Below are 25,737 nucleotides of genomic sequence, written 5' to 3' on the forward strand. Positions count from 1 at the left end.
ATGAGCATGCAGAATCATTCAGAAGCTTCTGGATCAGATTCAAGTCTTATCAGAGAGACTATCCACACCATGGATTCAATGAAGTACAACTGCTCAGTACTTTCTACAGAGACATCGCGGTGCAGTACCAGATGGCTCTTGATGCTTCCAGCAATGGGAACTTAAACACCAGGAATCCAGAGGAGGCAGTGAAGGTCATTGAAAACCTAGCATCTAGCAGCAGCACCAAGAACACTGATTTTTAGAGGAAGAGATCTGCCACCATCCTTGGGAATGATCAGATGGATGAGGTGAAGGCAAAGCTGGACAGTGTTCACAAGCTTCTCAGGAAGCATGTCTGCTTGGTTGAAGATGCAGAGGCTGTAGATACATAGGGTAGAGCAGAGGAAGCAGATGTGAACTTCATCAGTGGAACTGCATTCCAAGGTTCTGGAAACCAGGGTGGAAATAGAAACTCCTATGGAAATAGGGGCAACTTCAACCAGAGTTCGCAGCACCAGAAACCCTACATCAACAACTACACCAACAACATGGGTTATGGAAGCTCCTACTACCAGAAGCCACCACCGCCAACTCAAGAGAGCAAGATTGAGGAGATGTTTGATAGAGCTCTCGAGGGACAGCAGTGCATGACAGTGGACTTCAATGGGAAGATTTATTTTGTCTACACCAACCTGAACACAAAGTTTGAGACTTTGAGCACTCATGTGAAAAAGCTGGAGATGCAGGTTGATCAAACAGGAAAAGTTGTTAAGAGGCAGGGAGCCTTGACAAAAGGGGTAGAAGACGATGTGATGAAGCACCACGTGAATGCCATCATTGGGGATGATTTTTGGCAAGTGGTGAAAGAAGAGAAGCTGCAAGAAGGAGATTTCGAAGTAGAGAGTCTGATGAGTTTTGGCGGATCGAAGTCACCCAAAACCGATTGATCTCCTCTCCTGAACTTCGATCAAAAACACCTACAGAGTCATCCGCATCTTGTAATGCCGTGAGGATCATGACTCACGAGGAGTTTGCAGCAAAACACCCACATCCACCCAGCCCTGTCTACGTGAAGATCCATCGAAATCAGGAGCCTGTCATCGATCGACATTATGAGCCCGTCATCGATCAACATCAGGAAACCGTCAACGATCGACAACCACCAGCGTACCGAGTGCAAATGCTAAAGATAGATGTTGCACGTCTTAATGCACTCATGCCCAAACCTAAACCTTCAGAAAACCCACCAGATGCAGTCAGGACACCTTCAGATGATGGAGTAGATCCTATGGAGGTTGATAGGATTCCTATGGGAAGAAACCTAAGGAAAAGAAAGGAAAAAGTGGGAAAACATCTGAAGAGGGGAGTTAATGAAAAGGAGAAGGAAAGTTTCCGAAAAAGAGTCTTCAGGATTCCTCTAGAAAAGACATTCGATGAGGCTTATTATACCCACAGATTGTGGATGTTCTTTAGAGAAACCAGAGAGACAGAAGAAGATATTAGGAGAATGTTCTGTGCAGCTAGAGAGCAGATGAGAAAGAGGGTTACACTGAAGAAGAAGAGTGATACTAGGCAATTTGCAATACCATGCACGGTGAAGGGCATTGAATTCCCACATGCCTTGTGCGACACAGGAGCATCAGTCGGCATCCTACCTAGGGTTATGGCAGACCATCTGGGTCTGCAGGTGGAGCCTTCCAAGGAATTGTTCACTTTTGTGAACTGTTCTCAGAGAAACTCAGGAGGGATTGTGATAGACATAGAGGTGCAGATTGGTAATGCCCTAGTTCCAGTTGATTTCCATGTCTTGGAAATCAAGCTAAACTGGAACTCTTCTCTATTACTTGGGAGAGCCTTCTTGTCAACAATGGGAGCAGTGTGCAACTTGCAAACTAACCAGTTGTGCCTAACGCTCATAGATCCTCATGCCCACTACAACCCTATTCCAGACAAGAAGCCACAGACGACCCCCAAAAGATTCAATGATCCAGGAATCATTGCAGCATGCCACTTTGGAGCTGAGTACGAGATAGAATACTCGGCGTCGATCGAAACTCACACTGCAACATCGATTGACATTGCCCATCAAAAATCGACTGACACACCAACGGAAGAATCGGTCGACAGTAGTCCAGAGGATTGGGAGAACGACTACTACAACCCCACTATGGCAGCATACACCAGACAAAACATGAATACTGAGGAGTATGACGAACACTACGAGGAGGAACGAGCTACCGAGTACAAAGCCATTCTTGATGAGGAAGATAAACTTCTACATCATTCCTCTTGGAAAAAGAATGCACCATCGATCGACAGCACAAGCTCGCCATCGATCGACACTCAAACTCTTCAGAGAAATCGAAAACGAGCAACGACCGACATCGCCTACTTCCCATCTATCAACACTAACGTCGACGCTACCCGAGATGGAGATTACTCAATTGGAAGTTGGGCAGATGATCGTCATCACGAGAGCTATGCAGTAGAGACAGCATACCATGATCAAGGGGCCGATGATCTTCATGAGGGTTTTACTTATGAAGAACTTCTCAACATGCAAAGATGCGATGAAACAAATCAGAAACAAGAAAAAGCTGCTTGGGGAAGAACACATTTCAGCCATCTGATCGACGGAGCTATTCCTCCATCGATCGACATCAATCCTTCAACATCGATCGACATCCGTCCAAAACTAAAAACCACTGTAAGAGAAAAAGATAAATCTGATAACCAGTATCTAACTCCAGACGAATTTGGTATTTTCAGGGACCCAGATGGCTATGCAAAAGCAATGGATGGACGTACATTGCATGTATCTCGAGAGGTTTTTGCTGACATCCTTCAGACAGCCAACGGGGCAGACAACCTCTTCATGCAACAACGCACTATTACAGAACACTAGCAGAAGGTTACAAATGAGTTCTATGACACAGCTGGTGGCATAGATAAATGCTTCAAACAGAGGTCTCGACACCTTACTCGACCATCGATCGACGTCAGTTGGCTAACTATTTGCATGGAAGAGATGAGGCAAGACATAGCCAGAATTCAGCGTGCAACCGACGTGACTCCCTCTACATCGATCGACATAGATCGACAGGCATCAGTCGATAGTCGCTTACATGCATCAATCGATAACCGCTTACCAGCATCGGTCGACGACAACCCACCACACTCACATACGATGAAGTCTCAACCAGATTTCACACCAGGGGAGAGATAGATCAGTTGGTAGAAGGGATCTACAGAGCTCTGGAAACTACAGAAGAGAGGCTTGACAAGAGATGTGATGACATCTATTTCCCAATGGATCTTGGCATTAGTGCTTTGACTTCCAAGATAGAAGCTATTCAAGGGGAATTAGTGGAGATTCAGAGTTACATTGCCCGTCGACCAGAAGCATCCGCATCGCTCGACAGAAGCAACAACATATCGCCCGACATTCGTCGCCAGACATCGGTCGACGACGCTATAAACCGAGGCCGGCTAGTACAAAAGGTGACATCAGATATGTTTGACACACATAACCATGGAGAGGAGATCTCAGTCGACACATACGCCACAGTTATGAGACATCAGTTCAATTTGGAGAGTCTTGGAGATAGATTGTAGAAGATAGAAGATGCAATTACAATAATGAAGGACAAATAACGCAGAGGAGATGAAGCAATGCGAGACTTCACTGGTACATGGTTCAACAAGCGCAGAGAAGAGATGGAGACTTGTTTCCCAACAAGTGTCAGCTTTCAACATTACTAGCCCAATCACCTTCAAAAGTCTAGCTAAATGACTATAACAAAGCGTTGAGTGGGAGGCAACCCACTATTAGGTAATATTTATTTAGTTTTTATGAATCTACTATTTATGTTGATTTTAATTATTGCAGGTCATTAAGAAAAAAAAAAAGAGATCCGAGTAGACGATTGCCGTCAGTATCGACCGACGAAACACTGTCGACATCGATAGACATAGCATTACCTGCCGCAACTGATATCAACATCCTAACATCGGTCGACATACATTCCGGTCTGGTATATCGTTCTAACTTGTTACATTACGTACTTATGATTTATTTATCACCATAACTCTGACTGAGTTTACACTGGAGACAGTGTAGTTTAAGTCTGGAGGGAGGTTTACTGATAGTAGTTTATTTATGAGTCTTATTAAAATATATTTTCAAACAAAAAGTTTTTATTGAGTCAAGAAGGGGATAATGAACTTATTAGATTTTTGCTTGTTATCTAGCCACTCTTTATCACCATTATAGACTTACTGATTGAATATAGTACTAAAGATACTAAAGTGGATCAACCTATTAACTATGCTACACTTGCTGAGATTGTTTGAAGGAACCAAAGCTGACTTCCAACACTAAACCTGACACAACTGCTTGTCTTGGGGCTTGGTATACATGGGATCGGATTCTTCAAGCAAGTCTGGAAGGTAAAGCCTTGTGTATATAGATTTATCACCCTCTCTCTCTCTCTATTTTCGAAATATAGATTAAAAAAAAATTATTATTATATATATATACATATCTATTAGAGATTTATTAGGAAGGAATACGAACATGACTTAGTGGCTACAACCATTAAGGCTTGCTTCATAAGAATTCTATAGGTAAAGGATTAGAATATGACTTGGTGGCTATAACCATTAAGGCTTGCTTCACAAATAATCCTAGGATATAGGTCAAAAAGAAGTGAACAAGACTTGGTGGCAACCACCATTAAGTTTTGATTCATGGAAGCCTGTCCAATCTTGGTCAATGATCTTGCAAATATAAGCAGACTTTGACTAAGAGAGAAAGTTAGTAGAGAGAGAGAGGATATGAACTAATGTTTACCTGCAGGTCCATATACTTGTTTGAAAATCCTTGCATCATGTGATCGATACTCCCAAGGTAAAGCCTGCACTTTTATTTATGCTAGGAAATGAGGTTGGTAGAGGGGAATGTCAGACAAGATTTGCTAAGTTGTCAGCAAGGTGAATTTGGTTGCTAAGCTAGGATATAGTATAATGTGCTTTTGTGATTAGGACTTCTTAGATGTGGATTGCAATATTGTAGAGGTGATGATTCTAAGTTTAAAATTGTGTGAGTCCCTGCTGTTTTCAAACTTCTTTCAGAGAGACTGCCTGTTTGTTTTGCTTGAGGACAAGCAAAAGGGTAAGTCTTGGGGAGTTGATAGACCATGGATTTGACCCACTTTCACCCATGGTTTATAGGTGTTTTTACTACTAATTATTATATTATAGAGTCTATTTATTATATTTATAAGATCAGGAGTGATTTGGAGATAAGTGATGATTTTGGAGCATTTTGAAGATATTTGGAGCAAGCACCCGAGATGACCATCGAGCTCGACCATCGGTTGATATTGAGGAACAAATATCGATCAATGTTCACATCAGAACATCGATCGACAGCGAAGCGCGCAGAAGGCGCGTTTGGTCACAGTTGACTTGAAGCCAAAGTCTTCACCAATTTACAAGATTACCCCTGACGAGTTTTAACCTAATTATATAAGCTTTGCCACCATGTTAGATGCAAAAGTGTGCTTTCTTGTGTTTCTATTTTTATTATTATCAGCAAAGGTTTTTAGGATTTTGATAGATAAGAAAGAAGATCCAAAGGTATAATTTGTGATTGGAACTCCATTAATATCTATTTACTATTCTAATGAAGTTTTCTTACCTAATTGCTTTCATGAATTGCTTGGCCATGTCTGAGTAGTTCCATTATTAGATTTTAGGGTTTAAATAGGTTATGAGGGATTAGCCCCAACTATAGATTGCTGAATTGTGATAATTATCATTAAGATTGTCATTAATGTCTGATTCTAGATTAGCTACCTAGAACTTGCCCTAGGATTGTTAGATAAAAGCGATAGCTTCATTCTCATCCTGAAACCATTCTAACTGAGCTAAGTTTCTTGCTAAGAGTAAGGCGAGAGCTGATCTAGTGAACTTAGTAAGCATCATTCAACCCGCGTATAAAGCTTAACTGGAAGCGCGTTGATTGATATCAATACTGAATAATCGATCGACGGAGTGAAAGGTGTATCGATCGATATCCCTATAGGATCATCGATCGACACTGCTATTGATCGAACACATTTGTTTGGGTCATTAAATCTAGTTAATAGACGAGTCCAGACATGCGAGAGCTGATTGACTTGTTGATTTAGTAGTTGAGCTTTACATTATCATGCATGCAACTCATTAGGCATCTGTAGGATTATAATCTCAAGTTTCCTGAATAAAAACCCTAAGTTTAGCTATTTCCTTTTAAGCACCAAAACCTCACCCAATTAATCGAGTAATTACTTGCTCAACAAAACTGCAACTTTCCATTTAAATCATTAAAACCACCTTACTTAACAAATCATATTAGGTTCCCTAGTTGACTAGCTCATTGTGAATTCGATCCATAAATACTGCAATTGAACCTCTTATTTGAGAGAGTAAATTCACTCTTTAGGGTAATCTGAATGATATCACTAATTAAAAACAAACCTTACATAAAAGTTGAACTAATGATGCATGTAAGACATGCGAAAATGAGTATATTAACTGGCCAACAATTCGATTCAAACCGTAGTTATGTTGCCGGTAGAGCAATTAATTGTATGGTTGATCTAGAAAAAGTATGACGCATCCACAACACATTCTCTCACTTATGACCTGTTTATTTTCTCAGTTTTGATTCATAGCCTTCCTTTTTTGCAGAGAGGTTGTATTGCGAACAATATAATGTCGATAAAATACTATGTGAGCACGCAATTAAAGCAGCTCAATTTCAAAAAATTGATGAAGCTACTCTGGTTGATCCTTGTTTCACAAAGGGCTACTTATTTGCAGCGCATACATAACCTATTAGCCATACAAGTGAAGATTTGATCCACACCAGCCAAACTATACTTAGTTAACTGTATATGTCACCTAATTACCAAACAAAGCGGTAGAGTGAAGATGAAGAGATACTTATCGGCTATTGAAAAGGCCAAGCGTTTCAAGCATCTAAACTATTAAAACATGAGTACAAATTAATCTTGACTCTAAGTTTTCCTTAAAAATTACAATAAAATGCCACCGGTCTCTGCACAGTCTTTTTATACATTAACTTCTCTACACCGTAAATTCGATTAACAATCCGTTTTGGAAACTAAATCCACGGGTTTGGTTTCGTATAAGATAATATTGTTTTGGGCCTATTATATCTATCTGGCCCAGATCATAACTATTTATATTTTTTGAATCCAAACCGAGGAACCCTATAACCAGTTGTTTATAAATTAGCTAACTCATTACAAAACAAACAATTGATGATAAGTTTACAAAATGTTATTGATAGCAAAACATTTATAGACAACAATATTCTCATTGACGATATCTTATGCATGATCTAATCAATATTAAGTACATAAAGGTCGAATAAAAAAATGGGCTTTGCTTCATGTTCAACGTTCAACGATCTATATTGTTAAATTATTACCTAATTTTTCATGATAACAAAATGGCCCAAACGTTTAATTTCAATTAGGGTGGCTTAATAAAATTAGCAAAAATGTGTACTTATTTTCGTAAGTTGCTTTTAATAACTTGCAGTCACTATTTTTAATGTTTCTCTCTAAATAATATATTTGTTTAAAAAAATATCAATCTAAAATTTTATTATGCATATTCAACTTTAAATCCAAACACTACAAGAAAACATCGGTATTCTGACTGACATTCCGACGGAAAATGAAATCGTCGGAATTTCCCGAGGAATTTCCGAGAAAATTCCGAGGAAACCCAAAATTTGGGTTTCCTCGGAATTTCCTCGGAATATACCGACGGAATTCCGAGGAAACATCAATCCGTCAGAATATTCCGAGGAAATTCCGACGAACTAATGATCGATCGATGCGTTTTTGGACATATACCCATCGATCGATCACATTGTTACGCTTTGGTCCATCTTAGTGATCGATCGATGCGTTTTTGGACATAAATGCATCGATCGATCCGTTTATAAAAAAATATTCGAGATTTTGAAACCCCAAACACTAGTTCCTCAGAATTTCCTCGGAATATTCCGAGGAAATTCCGAGGAACACTTGATATCCTTGATCGATCGATGGGATAATCTCATCGATCGATCACATTGTTACGCTTTGGTCCATCTTAGTGATCGATCGATGCGTTTTTGGACATAAATACATCGATCGATCCGTTTATAAAAAAACATTCGAGATTTTGAAACCCCAAACACTAGTTCCTCAGAATTTCCTCGGAATATTCCGAAGAAATTCCGAGGAACACTTGATATCCTTGATCGATCGATGGGATAATCTCATCGATCGATCACATTGTTACGCTTTGGTCCATCTTAGTGATCGATCGATGCGTTTTTGTACATAAATACATCGATCGATCCGTTTATAAAAAAACATTCGAGATTTTGAAACCCCAAACACTAGTTCCTCAGAATTTCCTCGGAATATTCCGAGGAAATTCCGAGGAACACTTGATATCCTTGATCGATCGATGGGATAATCTCATCGATCGATCACATTGTTACGCTTTGGTCCATCTTAGTGATCGATCGATGCGTTTTTGGACATAAATACATCGATCGATCCGTTTATAAAAAAACATTCGAGATTTTGAAACCCCAAACACTAGTTCCTCAGAATTTCCTCGGAATATTCCGACGGAATTCTGAGGAAGAAAAGGGTTTCCTCGGAATTTCCTCGGAATATTCCGAGGAAATAGGGTTTTTAAACCGAAAACAACGTTTTGCGGTTTGAATAACACCTATATAACCCCTATTAAGTGTCTTACGTTCATTATGAAGTCAAAAATTTGTTCATTACCCTATAATAAACACTTTTCCGATTGTATGAACGAAATCTCCACAACATAAGAGAAACACTTATACACTTTAATGAACGGTAAAGGGAATACTTACAATTCATTTTGAAATTTGTTATTTCATGGTTTATGCTCATCTATACAAAGAATCCTCAATGGTATGCATTACAATTGTATAAGAAATGAAATACGGCAAAAAAAATTGATGTTTTGAAACCCCAAACACTAGTTCATCGGTATTTCCTCGGAATATTCCGAGGAAATTCCGAGGAACAATATAAATTAATAGAAATACATGCACATGATATTCTTTTTCCTCGAATTAATGAAAATATTCCGAGGAAATTCCGACGGATATTTAAGTGGCCGTCGGAATTTCCTCGGAATATTTTCATTTAACCGGGCAAACAAGCCGCCAAATATTTCGCGAAAATTGAAATTGAAAATACTGAGGGAATTCCGACGGAAAATATCCGTCAGACCCAAGGTTTTATAAACTCGAACCGCATCTTCTTCCCAATTTCTCTCTTCTTCCCCATTTCTCTCTTCTTCCTCTCCGGCGATCTCTCTCTCCTTCCGGCGTTCTCCACCTTCTCTCGCGACGATCTCTCCGGCGAATCCTTTCCATTCCTTTACAAATCATGTAAGGACCTTATCCCACTCTCTTAGGTCCTATTTGTTAGGTTTTTAAGTAGATTTGATGATTTTAGAAGTTTTTTGATAGATTTTTGTTAGGGTGATTGGGTAGGATTGTGATTTGTTGTGTAATAGGTTTAGAATTGTGATTTGGTTGTGTTGAATTGATTTAGAACTTTTTTTATAAATTGTTTATTATTTTTGTATTTACAAAACGTTTATATAAATTCGATTTTACAAAACGTTTTTGTATATAAATTCGATTTTTGGATTTATAAAAGATGATTTCATATTTATAAAAATATTTATATTTATTAAAACTAATTTTGTATTTATAAAACATTTTTTTGATTTATAAACACTATTTTTTTATTTTTGTATTTATAAAAACTATTTTTAAATATACAAAACGTTCTTTGTATATAAATTCGTTTTTTGGATTTATAAAAGATGATTTCATATTTTAAAACTAATTTTGTATTTATAAAACATTTTTTGATTTATAAACATTATTTTATTATTTTTTGTATTTATAAATACTATTTTGTATTTATAAAAAGATGATTTCATATCTATAAAAATATTTATATTTATTAAAACTAATTTTGTATTTATAAAACATTTTTTTATTTATAAACACTATTTTATTATTTTTTGTATTTATAAAAACTATTTTGTATTTATAAAAAGATGATTTCATATTTATTAAAACTAATTTTGTATTTATAAAACATTTTTTTATTTATAAAAACTATTTTATTATTTTTTGTATTTTAAATATGTTTTCTATTTCAATTTTAATTTTATATTTTTGAATTTCAATTTAAAAAAATAAATTTATAATTTTTTTTTTGAATTTTGGAAATATTCCGAGGAAGTGTATCCCTCGGAATATTCCGACGAACTATTCCTCGGAATATTCCGAGGAATTTCCGACGAAAAAAGTCCTCGGAATATTCCGAGGAAATGAATTTCCTCGGAATTCCGTCGGAAATTTCCGAGGGATTTCCGAGGAAAGATGAATTTCCGAGGAGTTATTTCCGAGGACTTTTTTCGTCGGTATGTCGTCGGAATAGCGTTATTCCGACGACATACCGACGATTTTTTCCCTCAGTATGCCGCTGTTTTCTTGTAGTGAAATATTAATATTATAATTTCATAAAACCAGCAAATGTACTTTAAATTTTAACGTTTATATTTTACACTTTAATTTTTACTTTAAAATACAATAAAACAAAAACACAATCTCATATAAATAGACGCAAAATACATGGAACATGATGCAACGTTGTCAAAAATTATGAATATATAACAAGAACATAAACAATTATATTAATTTATGAGATTTTTAAAAATTAAAAAAAGAACATACACCCGCGCGCAAAAGCTAGTAATCTATTAAAACGAAGAAAATTATCGTAATCAAGTTCTGAATACTTCGTTAACAAAGAAAAATCGAATATCCCGGGATGTACTCCATCAACTTATCCATCATCAAGAAAAGAAAAAAAACCAAAACACTCAGCAAAGATTACTGCACCGACTAAGCCATCCTCAAAGGTGAGAAAATAGCTTTCCAAAGTAGCCACCAGCCAAAGAATCCAACTCAGCGTGGTTAAATACAAAATAAATCACCAGTCAATCACCAATGAAGAAAAAAATACTGTACATGTGTATCAAATTCTACGAAGGCATACATAAACAAGCGATGCGAACACCTGAGACGGCGCTATTGAACGGACTTTCTGTTCGTCTCCCCCTTTTACATATTTTTACAGACCATTCAGTTGGTCTTATTCTAGTTTGAGCATCGAAAAAAATATTTAACAAACCATCTATTGTCCCATCATTATCTTGGTAGTGATAGTGGTGTATGTTACATTTTTTTCCCAGAGGCAGTACCAGTTTCTCGACATAACAGTTTCCATACTCAATATATTCTAATGATACTTTTCACAAAACAAAGTTTGAATGTCAAACTCTAAATTATTACAATATCATAAATACCAGTATATATTACTCATCACATAATATGAGTATCATAAAAGTTCTTAATTATTATACCATTAATCTTTTAAAATAGATAATAAATGTATATATTGTTGTTGTTTTTTTTGCACTCATGATCAACTACTCACTACAACACATGCAATAAGGATGAACAACTTCTTGAACAACTTTTCCAAGATGCATCTCTCACTGTAGCACTCTAATCGACAGGCACTTATATGCATGTATGATATCTTTGATGGATATGCTTTATCCACAACACACGGCCACAACAAAAGGGTCTGCATGCAGCACTTTGGAACGTCCAATACCTGGTGTAAAAGTCGTTAAACCTTGACCACTAGACCACATTGCTTCCACCGTATATATATTGGTGTTTGTAAAGAAAAAAATTGTATTAAACTTGAGGCTTCTTTTTAATGAACTACTATTATTTTCTGTGGATGTGTTAGTTCCTTAGAATAGATACATTTTGTCAACTATTCCACAAATACTATGTTTATTGCCCAAAAATAGATATCATAAAACTGTAAATGTGGTGTCGTTACCTTCAAAGTTAAATCCGTGTGTGTATGGGTCAATGCTTGTATCATTTTCTTTTATTTGAGTTTGTTAGTTTCCAGGTCTGAAAAGGTAGGTTTTCAACAAATCATACACGCCAAAATGAAAAAAGTTGTTGACACTAACTACCTCCTACGAAAACAAATACTTATCGAAGACCAAAACAAACGATAAGAGATACAATTATTTTTAGAATTCGTATGCAAAGTTTAAAATGTTCTCATTCTTTTGTTTTTCCCTTGAATCCCAAGAGCTGATACAGCGAAATTCTATCACTTACTCGTTTATTGACCCACGTTCATGTTCATGAATACGACGACCTACATCGAGGATTGCCGACCCTTGTTGTTTAACATCTCTTCCAATGGAATATGGGAGAATTTAAAGTCGCCCGATGTGATTTTTGGGTATTCTTTGCCACTCATGGAGATTCAGATATTACTTATCTTCACATCGGTGGTCATGGCTCACATGTTCCTCAGATGCATTGGCATTTCCCACATCGCTTCCTATATGATAGTAAGTATACCTAATTTTAATCCCAGTACATTCTATTATAGTCCATGATTCATTTTTCCTCTACGATTTCACTCATGTTTGGTCACAAGAATATCCTATTATTCGTAAGTCTCAAGGACGTGTCTGGGTTTCTACATGGATCCCTTAGTTAAAATCACAAAAGAAAATTACCATCAATATGTAACTTGACATGCACGTTAGAGACTACTAGTATTAATTAGATTTAATAATATTTGAAACTTAGCAAGAGCGTAAGGGTATTATATTGACATTAAACAACAAAGATATAATTCCAATCTTCTCATATTCGCAGGCTGGTCTGATTATGGGACCTCAGCTATTCGATCTGAGGGAGAAGTCAACATGGAAACTATCGTTGGATCCTATTATGAATGGAAATGGACCGTTAAGAAGCTTCTCAGCATGCGGCTTCATGATGTTTTCATTCCTCATGTCCTTACGGACCAGTCGGCGAGTTGTTTTCAACAACGGACCATTGCCCGTTGTTATTGGGATCTTGACTTTCATAGTTCCTTTGGTTGTAGGGCTCTGTTTTCGAAACGTCCTCGATGACAACATAAACCCTCACTACATGCCCCCGAAAAAAGCCCTCGCGGAGCGCACTGTGATCATTGCAACACAATCTTCGATACTCTTGCCCACCATCACCTATTTCTTGTCGGAACTCAATATTCTAAACTCGGAGTTTGGTCGGCTTGCATTGTCAGCATCTGTTATCAACGATATCCTTGGCGTTTCTTTCATTGTACTTGCGTATTCTTTGGGATCATACAAAAACATGTCACACTCAACAGCCTACATTGACCTTATCGCGGTGATCATCTTTTTTCTCCTCGTCTTTTTTGTTGTAAAGCCGGCCGCAGAATGGATAGTACAAGAAACACCAGAAAACAAACCTGTGGCGAATATATATGTGCATGCTGTAACTTTAACCGTATTGGGTTCTGCCGTTTACACCACGGTCTTCCATATGAAATACGTCCTTGGACCAGTCATGATCGGCCTCGTTATACCAGAAGGTCCGCCTTTAGGATCCGCCTTAGAAGCCAAGTATGAGAAGCTCACGTTAAACGTGTTCTTGCCAATCTCGATTGCATTCAGTACAATGCGATGTGATATTACGAGGATTGTGTACGAGCTAGATGACATATTATACAATATCTTTCTAATGTTGCTGACAATCGCTTTGAAACTGGTTGCCGGTATTGCACCTTGCTTGTACTGCAAGTTACCTCTCAAGGAGTCAATTGCTGTTTCCATCCTCTTGAGCTGCAAGAGTTTCCCAGAAATTTTTTTCTATGAATCTACATTAGATGATAAGGTAATCAAATCCCCAAGCCAAATATAAATTCTTATAATTCATGTCATTATGATATCTAATTTTTTTTTAATGGTTTTTTGCAGTATATATCACAAGCAACATACTCTTTCTTGATATTATATACGTTATTAAACTCTGGGATTGTCCCAGTAGTTATAAGAAGTCTGTATGATCCGAAGCGGAAGTACATTGGTTACCAAAAAAGGAACATCTTCAGTTTGAAACCAAACTCCGATCTTCGTATTCTTACTTGTGTGCACAAACCTGGGAATATCTCTAGGGCCATTTCATTTATCCAATTATTTTCCTCGCCGAACCAAGAATTCCCCATCATTGTCACGGTTCTTCACCTCGTGAAGCTAGTGGGTCAGATCGTACCGATCTTGATCTCGCACGACAAGAAGTCGAAACAACTGATCAATAACTCCTACATCCATACCGTAAACCTTGCCTTCAGCCAGTTGATGCAAGAGAGCTTTGATTCAGAAAGTGTGGCCATGTTCACAGCCCTCTCGCATGAGAAATTAATGCACGAAGACATCTGCATGCTCGCACTAGACCAGACAACATCGATGATTGTCGTCCCGTCTGGAAGAACATGGACCATTCATGGGGAGTTCATGTCAGACGATGTGGCCATAAGGCGTCTCAATATCTCTCTACTCGAACGTTCGCCATGTTCTATTGGGATACTCGTGGATCGTGGACAGTTCATGCGTAAAGACAAGAGAAAGGACTACATCAATGTATGTGCGATATTTATTGGAGGTAAAGACGATCGTGAGGCATTATCGCTGGTGAATAGGATGAAACATAACCCAAAGGTCCAAGTTGCTGTGATTCGACTAATGTCTAACCAAGAAACAGAGTCGACAAATTGGGATTACATTCTTGATCATGAGGTTATCAAAGAATTGAAGGATCCAGAGTCAAACAAAAATATTGCATATACAGAGAGGATACTGACCGGTGGTCCTGAAGTGGCTACCACGGTTCGGTTGCTTTCAGAAGAGTATGATCTTATGGTTGTTGGAAGAAATCATGGAATGTCGTCACCGGACTTTTCAGGACTGTTAGAGTGGATGGAATTTCCGGAGTTAGGTGTCATCGGAGATTTGTTGGCGGTTAGAGATCTTAGATCTAGCGTCTCTGTTTTGATAGTTCAACAACGACATCAAGCATAAATCATTCATTGGGAACTATTCAACAATACGAGTGTATAATTTTAGGACATGATTTTATAAGATCTAACATGGAAGCTATTTGCCATGCGAGGAGTATTAATGTATCTCACAGTTTCTGATAAGATCTAACATGGAAGCTGTAGGAGATGGATTACATCCCTTCACAAGGCCCATCGAATAACAGGCCCTAATCCAGTAAATTGGATTAGTTTGGTCGGTTCGGCGGCCAAACGTATCGGTTCGACCTTAGAGTACTTTTAGCCGGTCGAGTAGGCCGACCAAAAATACCCGGCTTGGAGGTAACTTTCTCCAGGCCCGCATACTCGGTCTCTCTCATCAAGACCCAAAGAAGTACGAAATTAGGGCATCAAGGACAAAAGACCTATAAAAGAGGGAGAAGAAGCAACAAGAAGAAGACTTTTGGACCATTGGACATACTAAGCGGCTAGATCTAGGGTTTTAGGCGATCTCTTTGATCTTGTTGCTCTTTCACTTTCCTGTCACTCTTGTAACCCTTCAGTTCGAATCTAATAAAACGTCTTTAGTCATCCCATTTCTGACTTCTTTCACTCTAGTCGACTGAATCTCGTTCAAACAATTGGCGCCTAACGTGGGGCTGACTAAAGTAACGTTCTAGATCTACATGGTTCAAGACGACGCCACCTTCGGCGCTCCGGGCGGAGAACCAACCCCTACGCCCGAAGCCGCGCCACCCATCGCCACAGATTTTATGAGCTCTATCATGGCTCGACTCGCTCGTCAAGACGAAGTCCAAAAGACGACCAACGACCAATTAGTTGCTTTGGTCGCGGCACTCACAGCTCCCGATGGCCAAACGAGCCGTCCCCAGCAGATACGCCGTCGCCTCTTTAACACCAACCCAACGGCGACCGGAGGCAACCACGTCTCAGACGACTCGGAGCCTAATGAAACCCTTCTCGCCGACCACCCCCCGGTAGGCTCTGATCTCGCAACCATACGCGAGCTCGCCGAGCTCAAACTCAGCTTCCAACAAATGAGCGAGAAGATCCATCAAGTAACCAGCGCGGCCCCGCAAATCGAGAGCGTACTCGCCGCAACATCACGCACCCCTTTCACTAGCGCTCTGACTAGTGTGCAACTCGGAAAGATAGAGAAGCTGCGCCTACCCGAGTACAAACCCGGCGGAGACCCGGTGGAACACATGACAGCTTTCAACATCGCGATGGCGCGGGCTCGACTCCCCGACGAAGAAAGGGATGCAGGCTACTGCCAACTGTTCGTTGAAACTCTCCACGAGTAAGCCCTAACCTGGTTCTCCCAGTTAGAGGAAAACTCCATCGGAAGCTTCCGCGACTTGTCAGCAGCTTTCCTCAAGACTTACATTATGTTCACCAAGCGCAGCGCTACCGCCTCTAGCTTGTGGAACCTTAACCAAACCAAAGACCAGAGCCTCCGCGACTACATGGAGAAGTTCAAAGCTGTAGTCTCGAGGATTGAAATTCCAGACGGTATTGCCATCGACGCCCTGCGGAACACATTGTGGGTTCGTTCTAAATTCCGAGAGGATTTATACCAAAACCCAACTACGTCACTCAAGGATGCTATCGCGCGCTCTGATAATTTCATCCGAATAAAAGAAGATACTAACGCTATTCTCAGCAAGATGAACACACCCAAAGCTCCAGCGGCTAAAAATGCCAACACGCGACAAGAACCGCGCCAGCATGCTCCAATCGATAAAAACGGCCGCAAAGACGGATACATGTATGTCGTCAATGAGAACAACGTGCCGGTTTCAACTCTCGTAGTCCGCGGAGAAGGATGGAACAAGTGGGTAAGGGAGCTCGATTCGTCCGACAAACCAGTCGACGCCGTTTGCTCGACCCAGACTACAAGAGCAGCAGTATCAGCGACAAGACCTTCCAGAATCGTCGATCTCACCAAACACTGCAAATATCACGACGTCAAAGGGCACGATACGACAGAGTGCAAGTCACTCTATGCGCACTACCTCTAATCCCTTTATTATAGAAGAAGGGTGAAAATCCCTTAGGGGTGTTCTTAGGTCGTGCTGAAGCAGTTGCTGAAGTACTGACGACAGAGAGACAAGTTTGGATAGATTAGGAATCTTTCAATTGCAGCTATTAGGGTGTTAACATGTTGTGTAAAGCTTATAATAGTATTGTAATAGATTTTTTAGATGATTTCTAATAAAGCAATAGTTGGTTGCTTGTATCCATTTGTCTCTTGATTTATCTTATGTATTACCTTAATTGTAGCGTCATGTTTGCATTAGCGGTTCATGTAAGTTAAAGATACATTCTAAAATATATACGCTTAGTTACTGTTTGAGTTAAATTGCTTCCAGATCTAAATAATGGCTGGTAATAAGAAAATACCATAACAATTGTTTACTTCGAATTTTATAACTGTGTGTGTTGAGATTGGTTGATCACTTAGAAATCGTTCTCGCCACTAGTTTCAACATGTTACTATTCTCCTCTAGACAAAATCTATAGTAATTATTTGTAGAATGCAGAACTAGTTTTAGAAATTTTATTAGGTTAGTAATATAAATATTTAACTTAAAGAAGTTTTTTTTTTAAAATAACATAAAGAATAATTATTCACACAAAAAGACTTAGGAAAGAATTACGATTGATACAATCAGGAGCGGAGCTATAGATGTTGGACGGGGGTGACCCCACCGAACCTGAATTCTAAGAATATTTTTTTTTAGCAAACAAAATTATGATCACCACAATTGTTTTTTAGTTTGACCCACCAAAATCAAAAACACTGATAACATGAATTTAATTTAGTTCGGTAGTTAATAATTAGATATTTGAGCTAAATTATTTGTTTATTTATTTTAGGTTAACTTCTAATTTAAACCCAATTTAAATAAAATATGAGTATTACAAAATTTTATAAATCTCACATAATTATTAGTTATTTTAACAAAACATAAAAAATAAATTTTGGAAAAGCCAAAAACTCTCACGTAGCCTTCTCTTCAATCTGTTTTATTGAAAAAATATTAAATATCTCATATGTTGTTATATTAGTTTATATTTTTAATTAACTTTAATATTTTTAGATTTTAATTTGAAGTTTTATTGTGAATTTAACAAACAAGAAGCTATTAATGTATTCATAAAAATCTGTTTTTTTTGAATTATGTAGATTTTATAAGATTTTCAAATTAATTTTTTTTTAAAACTTTGTAAGAAGTTTAGGAATAAAATGTAAAGATATTATTAAAAATTATATTTGTGATCTTTTTTATTTCATGAATATCTCATTTGTTTTGTCGAAAACTATGTAAAAATAGTCTTAATTAGAATAAAAATATTTTTAAGCTTTATATTTTTTTAGATATTTATTAATATATATATATATATATATATATTGTAGGTTTATGAATGACTCCTGTAAAAATAATTCTAGCTCCTCCACAGAATGCAATAAAACGTATTTTTAAGCTCAGAAAAAGTTGATTCCTTGGTACAATTGCCTCAAATTCACTTTAGACTACTTAAAAGTGATTCCATTTTCTAGGTTAAAATCAGTTAAATGATTTTTCTGTTTTTCTTTCTGAAATTTTTTTTTTGTAAATATTTTATGGAATTTTTTTTTTGTTTTTAGAGACATAAACTACAATTAAGCCAATGCGATAGTCCATGGCTTGGTTAAGAAAACCAAACAAGAATTAAAATTACATACATACCGAACAACCAGACCCTACCAGAGAGGACCCTACCCGAGAGGAGATACCAAGTCTAAGCCGGGAGATGAAAACCCTAATCTTGGAAGAGAAGCACATCTCACCGCTGCGCCGCCAGGCTTCAGACCACCGCCGAGAGAAACTCAGATGATGCCAGACAGCCACCGCGAGCCAAGATGAAAAAAAAGACTTCTTATTGTATAATCTCCGAGAAGGGACTGGTCCGGCAAAGGAGCAACTAAACGGTATAAAGACCGCCACTATACATAGAGAATTGAGCAGCCAAGCCAAACAAAATCTACAGAGGAAGGACGAAAGATATAGCCTACTCCACGGAGGCAAAAGCATAGGAAGAGAAAAAAGGACCCACATGCGGAGCTGAACCACCGAGAAAACTCTGAGAAGAACCAGATCTGCAGTCCTCAAACATCTCTGGCCGAAAAGGCGACATCCGGCGAACTCCGACCACGAGCCCACTCACCAACGTCCCACAACAGAGACTTCAGAGCACCGCCACGCCTCCCACCCCGCCTCCCACCCCGCCTCCACACCACGCTTAGTTCGCCGAACCCACTATTCAGAAACTCGAGAAGACAAAGACAGGGAAAGAGACCACCAGCGCTAGTCTTCAAAGCAGCCGAGCGATCTAAAGCCCGAATCCGACAACCCATCACCATGCAAACAAACCTCAAATTTGTAAGTCAAGTCAATCCCGAGATGAGGAGTTAACTGTAGATGAAGCACCAATGAAAACAAAAGAGGCAGAGATGAAGTGCCTCTCACACCGTCGGAGACAACGACAAAAAGACAAACGGAATTGCTTTAGAGTGGTGGCTAGGGTTTTTATTTATTTTAGAGAGAAGAGAGAGAAAACAATATTTTTTCTCTCCTCCCTTATAAAATGGTTTCATTTGGTTTATCAGGGTTTAGTCTGTTTTGGTCACACTACAATGCTCTAAGCTATTGCAACATCAAGAAAACATAAGCTTAGCGAGGGCGATTTTCCTCGTGAGTTCGTCGTAAAAGAGGCTTTACTAGGAATTAGCAAGGAAACACGTTTTCTCGTTACTCGTCCGTCGTAACACATATTTCCTCGCCAATTCGTCGTAACTTAGCGAGGAAAATATTTCGTCGTAAAGACGAAGTACATCATTTCGTCGTAAAGACCACATAAATATTCCACGTAAGGAGGTCGCTTTATTTCCTCGTAAATACCTCGAAACGTGTTCCTCGTAAACTACACGTAAATACCTCGAAAGTGTTTCCTCGCAAAATACACGTAACTACCACGAAAGTATTTCCTCGTAAAATATTCGTTTATCTTTCCTCGTCATTTCCTCGTAAAATACTCGTTTATTTTTTCTCGTCATTTCCTCGTAAAGTTTCCACGTAAATAGGTCGTAAATTAGCTACAAATTTACTTCGTTTTTTTTATTTTACAGAATTTAAAAATATAATTAAAAAAATAATTAAAATTATTTAATTTATTAATAAAATTATAATTTAAAATAAAAATCAAATCAATACGAAAATATTTTATGTATAAATAAGTTTTGAATTTATAATACAACAACCGAAAAAAAAAGAACTAAGGATCGTTCATCACCTGGTAGAATTCCTCACTCCTCCTCGCAACATCCGCCTCATTATGTGTGTCAGATGACTCGCCTGAAATGGGATGTTGTTGTCGCATGTTCCTCAACATGGACTCCCACTCCGGATTTGTGGCCGCTATAACGTCCAAGAAGCCCTCGACTCCACCCATACGAGCTTTTGTCAAGGCCAACTCGTTACGCAGCTCAGTGACTTCATCATCCCGTCGCTGACCATAAGACGATGTCGCTCTCGGAACATCGTTGATGGAACCAATCCCCAACGTCCTTTCCTTTTTTTTAGGGACAACCTTAAAAACAAAAAAGAAATATTGTTAGTAAAAATTTAAAGTTAAATTAAATGAATAATAAAAAATTAAAATTTTAGAAAATTTACCTCTTCGTAAATCTTATCCACTTCAAGTGTGGATAAGGTGACGGGTAATCCGTCGGTAGACTGCTGGGTCAGCTGGGTCTGGCGGTCTTCAACCCGAGCAACCACGTCGTTGTAGATTTTCTCGGACTTGCCATCTACAAATATGCCCGCTTTGTTCTTGTAGGTCCTCTCGTAAAGTTCCATAAGAGACGAGAGATGTCCCGTCTCTTTGGCCTAAAAAACATTTAAGAAAGTTAGAATAAAAATATATATATTAAAAAAAGTATTTAATAAAATATTTAATTACCATTTCCAAACGGACACCGGCGTGGGGTTTTTGGTCCGTAGTGTGAAGCATCGGCCCGTTTCCGTGCTCATCGACCGTGTTACGGGAGTTAGAGCAAGACTGGGCGATTCTAATGGAATCAGGAAAACGCCAATAACGGATGAGGCCATCCCACACATCCGTGGTGAGCTCAGCGGGTTTGCCACACTCATACCCCTTCACGATCCAGTCACCCTTCCAGTTGGAGACCGTGTCCAACAAGCGAACTTTCGCATTCGCGATAAACTTCTTCCTCACCCTCTTAGTGATCCCCAAGGTCCAATTATATTTTTGCTGTTGGAAAAAATAAATTAACAATTAGTTTTTTAGAAAGTATATATATAAATCATGAAAAAATTAAAGTATATATAATTAATTAATAGAAACTTACAGCGTAAATTTTGAACCACGTCTTTCTGACGTAGTGAGGCGTCTTACTCCAGTTCGGATGTGCCATGGAGAAGTAACATTTGATCGTTTCGGTTACGTCTGATGCAAGACATCCGTCAACCCCAAACCTGGAAAATACAAATTTAAAATATAAATTATTTTTTAATGTTATAAAAGAATTTAAAACGAATAAAAAAATAATAATGTAACATACCACAAAGTTCCGTCCGGTCGGTCGGGGTCGATGACTGGTAAACCTTCTCTGCCTGGTAGACGGAAAATGTCCTCTACAGTGTACTGCGAGTAAGGAGCACTCGGAGGCACCATCAAATCGGTATGAATCTCGGCGGGCATCGGAGGTGCCATCGGAGGAGGCACAGGAGGAGGCATCGTCGGATGAGCCATCGGGGAAGGCACATGAGGAGCCGATGGTGCACTAGAAGAAGGAGACCCAGAGACTCTCTGAGTGTACTGAGTCTCGGGGACAGTCTCCTGACCCGAAGAACCAGGAGCTGAAGAAGACGGGTCTAAACGACTACCCGGCTCACCGAACATCTCTCTGTAATGAGCAGTAAGTCTGCCTTTTCGAACCTGGGAAAAACAGGTATTAACGAGCCGCACTTTCCTATAAATATACCCACAACTCTCCTTCTCAAACCACACAAAAACTCCCAAATCACATCCTATCTCAAATCACACTCCTCAGCAAAATCCTATTCAAATTATAAATATTTGAAAAAAAGGAAGAGAAGAAGATATTAGAATTTATGTGTGCGAGACTTACGTATTATAATTGCTGGAAGTCTTGCCACATGACAGTCAAATGACAGTAAAGAAAAAGTAAAGACAAAGAAACCAAAATCATGAATCTCAGGAAAGGCAAGTGCCTTAGGACCAGAGAGGGAGGGAATATGTCTTTTCCATGAAAAGGCGAAAACCTCAAATGCAATTATCTTTCTGCCATGTTTTAAAAGTCATATTTCTCTTATATTAACAAGTTTTCGGAAACAGGTCTAGCCGTTCTCGAGGGATGAAGAACGCGATTCTTAGATCCAATCGTTTCTGACGGTGATTCAGCACTCCGCGGGTCCTGCAGTGTCGCAAGGGAGACTAGCATACACTCCTTGTGGTTCAGAGGTCTCTCAGCATATCACATCCTTGTGAAGTCTCACCCAAGCAATAGCCGCCTGATGGTTGTGATCGTCCCCTTGTGTGATTCTCTCTGTTGGAAGTTTCCTTTGAAACTTTGATCTTCACGTTCACTGACGTGGGGATTACAGCAAGGTGATCTTACATCACTCTGTTTCACTCGGTTCCGGTCTCTGTTTTCATTCGGCTCTGGTTTCTGTTTGGTCGCGTCTCTTCACGTGATCTGATAGTTCTGACGTGATCTTACGTCGCGATCTCAGTTAATCTGCTTGTTCTGAATCAATCCTGATCACGCCTTCTCCATTCGTTTGATCTGACCTTACGACGTGTTCTTTCTACTCTGTTCTGCTTGCGATCGTGGTAGCAGAGGAATTGAACCGCGGGCATTCATATGGGGTCCTCGTACCGTTCCAAATCAACTCATATGGTTGATATCAAGGGTAAGGGAATCCTCTACGAGGATGATGATGAACCGATCAAGCTAACTGATCATGATATCTCTCAAAACATCGATGAATTCAAGCTGTCTCTGATCGGGAAGATCTTAAATCCAAAAACGCAAAGTGTAGAGAAGCTTCAACAGAAAATGCCAGTTCAATGGGGCATGGAGGATCGCATCACTGCTAATGATTTGGGAAATGGAAAGTTTCTACTCAACTTTTTCACTGAAGATGAGCTAAACTCTGTTCTTCGACAGGGTCCCTTTCATTTCAACTTCTGTATTTTTGTGTTGGTTCGGTGGGAGCCTATTGTCCATGATGATTATCCTTGGATAATCCCGTTCTGGACTAGATTGATCTGTGAACCTTTGCATCTATGGACTGAGAACAATCTGAAAGAAATAGGCTCTAGACTAGGGCATGTTCATCAGGACACAATAGAGGTGATCGAAGGCAGAATGCTCCTGGATATTAACTCTCATTGTCCACTAAAGTTTGCAAGGAAGGCTGAATCTCCTGATGGGGATGAGGTTACGATTGAAATTAAGTATGAGATGTTGTTTAAGCATTGTTCTACATGTGGCATGCTTACTCATGAGAAGGAGTACTGTCCTTCATTTCATCGTCAAGGCGTCTTTGCGCGAGTACAGTTACAAGAGAACCGGCCACAGCAGCACTTGCAGGCGCTGGTAAAGAAGGAATATCGGTCTACTGATACGCATCCACAAGCGCTGGTTGCTTCACATCACAAGCTCTCTCGCTATGACAGTGCGAGGTATGACAATGGTGGGAGAAGCTACGACATGGAGCATTCTCGCGAGGCTTATAAGGGCCATGGTGATAGGATTATTCGCCGTCGGGATGAACCGTCCCGGAGGATGCGATATGGTGGAGCGCGATCTGGAACAAAGCCTTATGATCGGTACAACGGAGTAACCTGGCGCGAGAAGAAGCAGCAGCCTCAGCCTCAGTCTCAACCTCGACACGATAACGAAGTGGTACAGGATTGACTGGTGCGAGTATCTGCTGATCGAGGTGATGGTTCTTACGGCCATCCAAGGCGCAAACTAAGACGTCAAGCAACGACACTCCGTCATCAAAACACGACAGCAGCATACCAACCGATTTACGCGCCTTCTTAGACTCCAAGCAAGTAAAAACGCGACAGCAACTAAATGTCATCATGGGCGGTTCTCCTCCTTGCGGTAACTCTGTTCGCTCCGTCAAGGATTACCGTCGACAGGTCGCGACTTCGCAGAGGTGGCCGACTAGGACGCCAAATCACCCTCCGATAACTTTTTCGCCGGATGACGCTGAGGGGGTTCACGTACCCCACAACGACCCTCTTCTTGTCGTCCTTGGAATGGGGGAGTACGACTTCACCAAGGTCCTCATTGATACAGGAAGCTCCGTCGACCTCATCTTCCGAGGAACTCTGCAGAAGATGGGAGTCGATCTCGACGACATAAAACCATCCTCCAAAACATTAACCGGCTTCAACGGATCCTCCGAAACAATACTGGGAACAATCCACCTTCCGGTACGCGCATGTGGAGTCACTCGAACTGTCAAGTTTGCCGTTGTAAGCACGAAGGCCCCTTACCACGCTATACTCGGAACCCCCTGGATACACTCAATGCAGGCCATTCCATCTACTTATCACCAGTGTGTCAAGTTCCCCGGTACGGACGGAAAAATCAACACACTGCGAGGAGATCAAAAAGCCGCTAGGGAACTCCTAGTCGCCACAGTTAAACTCCAACGATCGTCTTTATCGGTTAACTCCATTTCTCCTCCAACCTATAAAGCCTGCTCCCAGGAAGGCGAAGTTCTCGAGTTACCTATTGACGATTCCGATCCAAGCCGGACCGCAAGGATTGGTGCGTATCTGTCTGAAGATATGCAGCGGTCAGTTCTCAACTTTCTCAAGGTGAATGTGTCCACATTCGCGTGGTCCATGTCAGACATGAAAGGAATTGATCCGGCCATAACAACTCACGAACTAAACGTCGAACCGGCATTCAAGCCTATCCGGCAGAAGCGACGCAAGCTCGGTCCCAACAGGTCAAAGGCTGTAAATGAAGAGGTCGACCGGTTGCTCGGCGCTGGCTCAATTGCTGAGGTGCGCTACCCTGAGTGGTTAGCAAATCCAGTAGTCGTCAAAAAGAAGAACGGAAAGTGGCGCGTCTGCGTCGACTTCACAGACTTAAATAAAGCATGCCCAAAGGACAGCTATCCTCTTCCCAACATCGACCGTTTAGTCTAGTCCACGGCTGGAAACGAGATGCTCACCTTCATGGACGCTTTCTCTGGGTACAACCAAATCATGATGCACCCCGACGATCGCGAAAAAACGGCCTTTATCACGGATAGAGGAACCTACTGCTATAAGGTCATGCCATTCGGTTTGAAGAACGCAGGAGCAACCTACCTACGACTTGTGAACAAAATGTTCGCAGACAAGCTGGGCGTCACCATGGAAGTATACATCGATGATATGCTTGACAAGTCGCTACACGCCGCTGATCACCTCCGTCACTTGCAAGATTGCTTCGAAACTCTCAACAAATACGGCATGAAACTGAACCCAGCAAAGTGCACGTTCGGGGTTTCCTCAGGCGAGTTCCTTGGATACATAGTCACGCAGCGGGGAATCG

The 25,737-nt window shown here is 39.8% G+C and overlaps 3 protein-coding genes across 3 annotated transcripts; all 3 read left to right on the forward strand.

Annotated features, from left to right (window-relative positions):
* The first annotated feature begins 10,784 nt into the window (after positions 1-10,784).
* Positions 10,785-16,970, forward strand: LOC106408227 (cation/H(+) antiporter 12-like). The gene is made up of 3 exons (XM_013871127.3): positions 10,785-12,573; positions 12,887-13,915; positions 13,999-16,970. Exons 1-3 carry the CDS (start codon positions 12,355-12,357, stop codon positions 15,097-15,099), a joined length of 2,349 nt encoding a protein of 782 aa, XP_013726581.2. The 5' UTR covers positions 10,785-12,354; the 3' UTR covers positions 15,100-16,970.
* A 6,061-nt stretch (positions 16,971-23,031) lies between these two features.
* LOC125583153 lies at positions 23,032-24,090 on the forward strand. The gene has a single exon (XM_048749744.1). The coding sequence runs from the start codon at positions 23,032-23,034 to the stop codon at positions 24,088-24,090; it is 1,059 nt and encodes a 352-aa protein (XP_048605701.1).
* A 173-nt stretch (positions 24,091-24,263) lies between these two features.
* On the forward strand, positions 24,264-25,346 carry LOC125583154. The gene has a single exon (XM_048749745.1). The coding sequence runs from the start codon at positions 24,264-24,266 to the stop codon at positions 25,344-25,346; it is 1,083 nt and encodes a 360-aa protein (XP_048605702.1).
* Positions 25,347-25,737: the final 391 nt, after the last annotated feature.

This window comes from Brassica napus, chromosome C3, assembly GCF_020379485.1.
Source record: "Brassica napus cultivar Da-Ae chromosome C3, Da-Ae, whole genome shotgun sequence".
Classification (NCBI taxonomy): domain Eukaryota; kingdom Viridiplantae; phylum Streptophyta; class Magnoliopsida; order Brassicales; family Brassicaceae; genus Brassica; species Brassica napus.

Coding starts and splice junctions, on each gene's coding strand:
- LOC125583154 (XM_048749745.1), top strand. CDS start 24,264: ATGGGCGGTTCTCCTCCTTGCGGTAACTCTGTTCGCTCCGTCAAGGAT.
- LOC125583153 (XM_048749744.1), top strand. CDS start 23,032: ATGGGGTCCTCGTACCGTTCCAAATCAACTCATATGGTTGATATCAAG.
- LOC106408227 (XM_013871127.3), top strand. CDS start 12,355: ATGTTCATGAATACGACGACCTACATCGAGGATTGCCGACCCTTGTTG. Junction 12,574..12,886: donor ACATCGCTTCCTATATGATA/GTAAGTATACCT, acceptor TCATATTCGCAG/GCTGGTCTGATTATGGGACC. Junction 13,916..13,998: donor AATCTACATTAGATGATAAG/GTAATCAAATCC, acceptor GGTTTTTTGCAG/TATATATCACAAGCAACATA.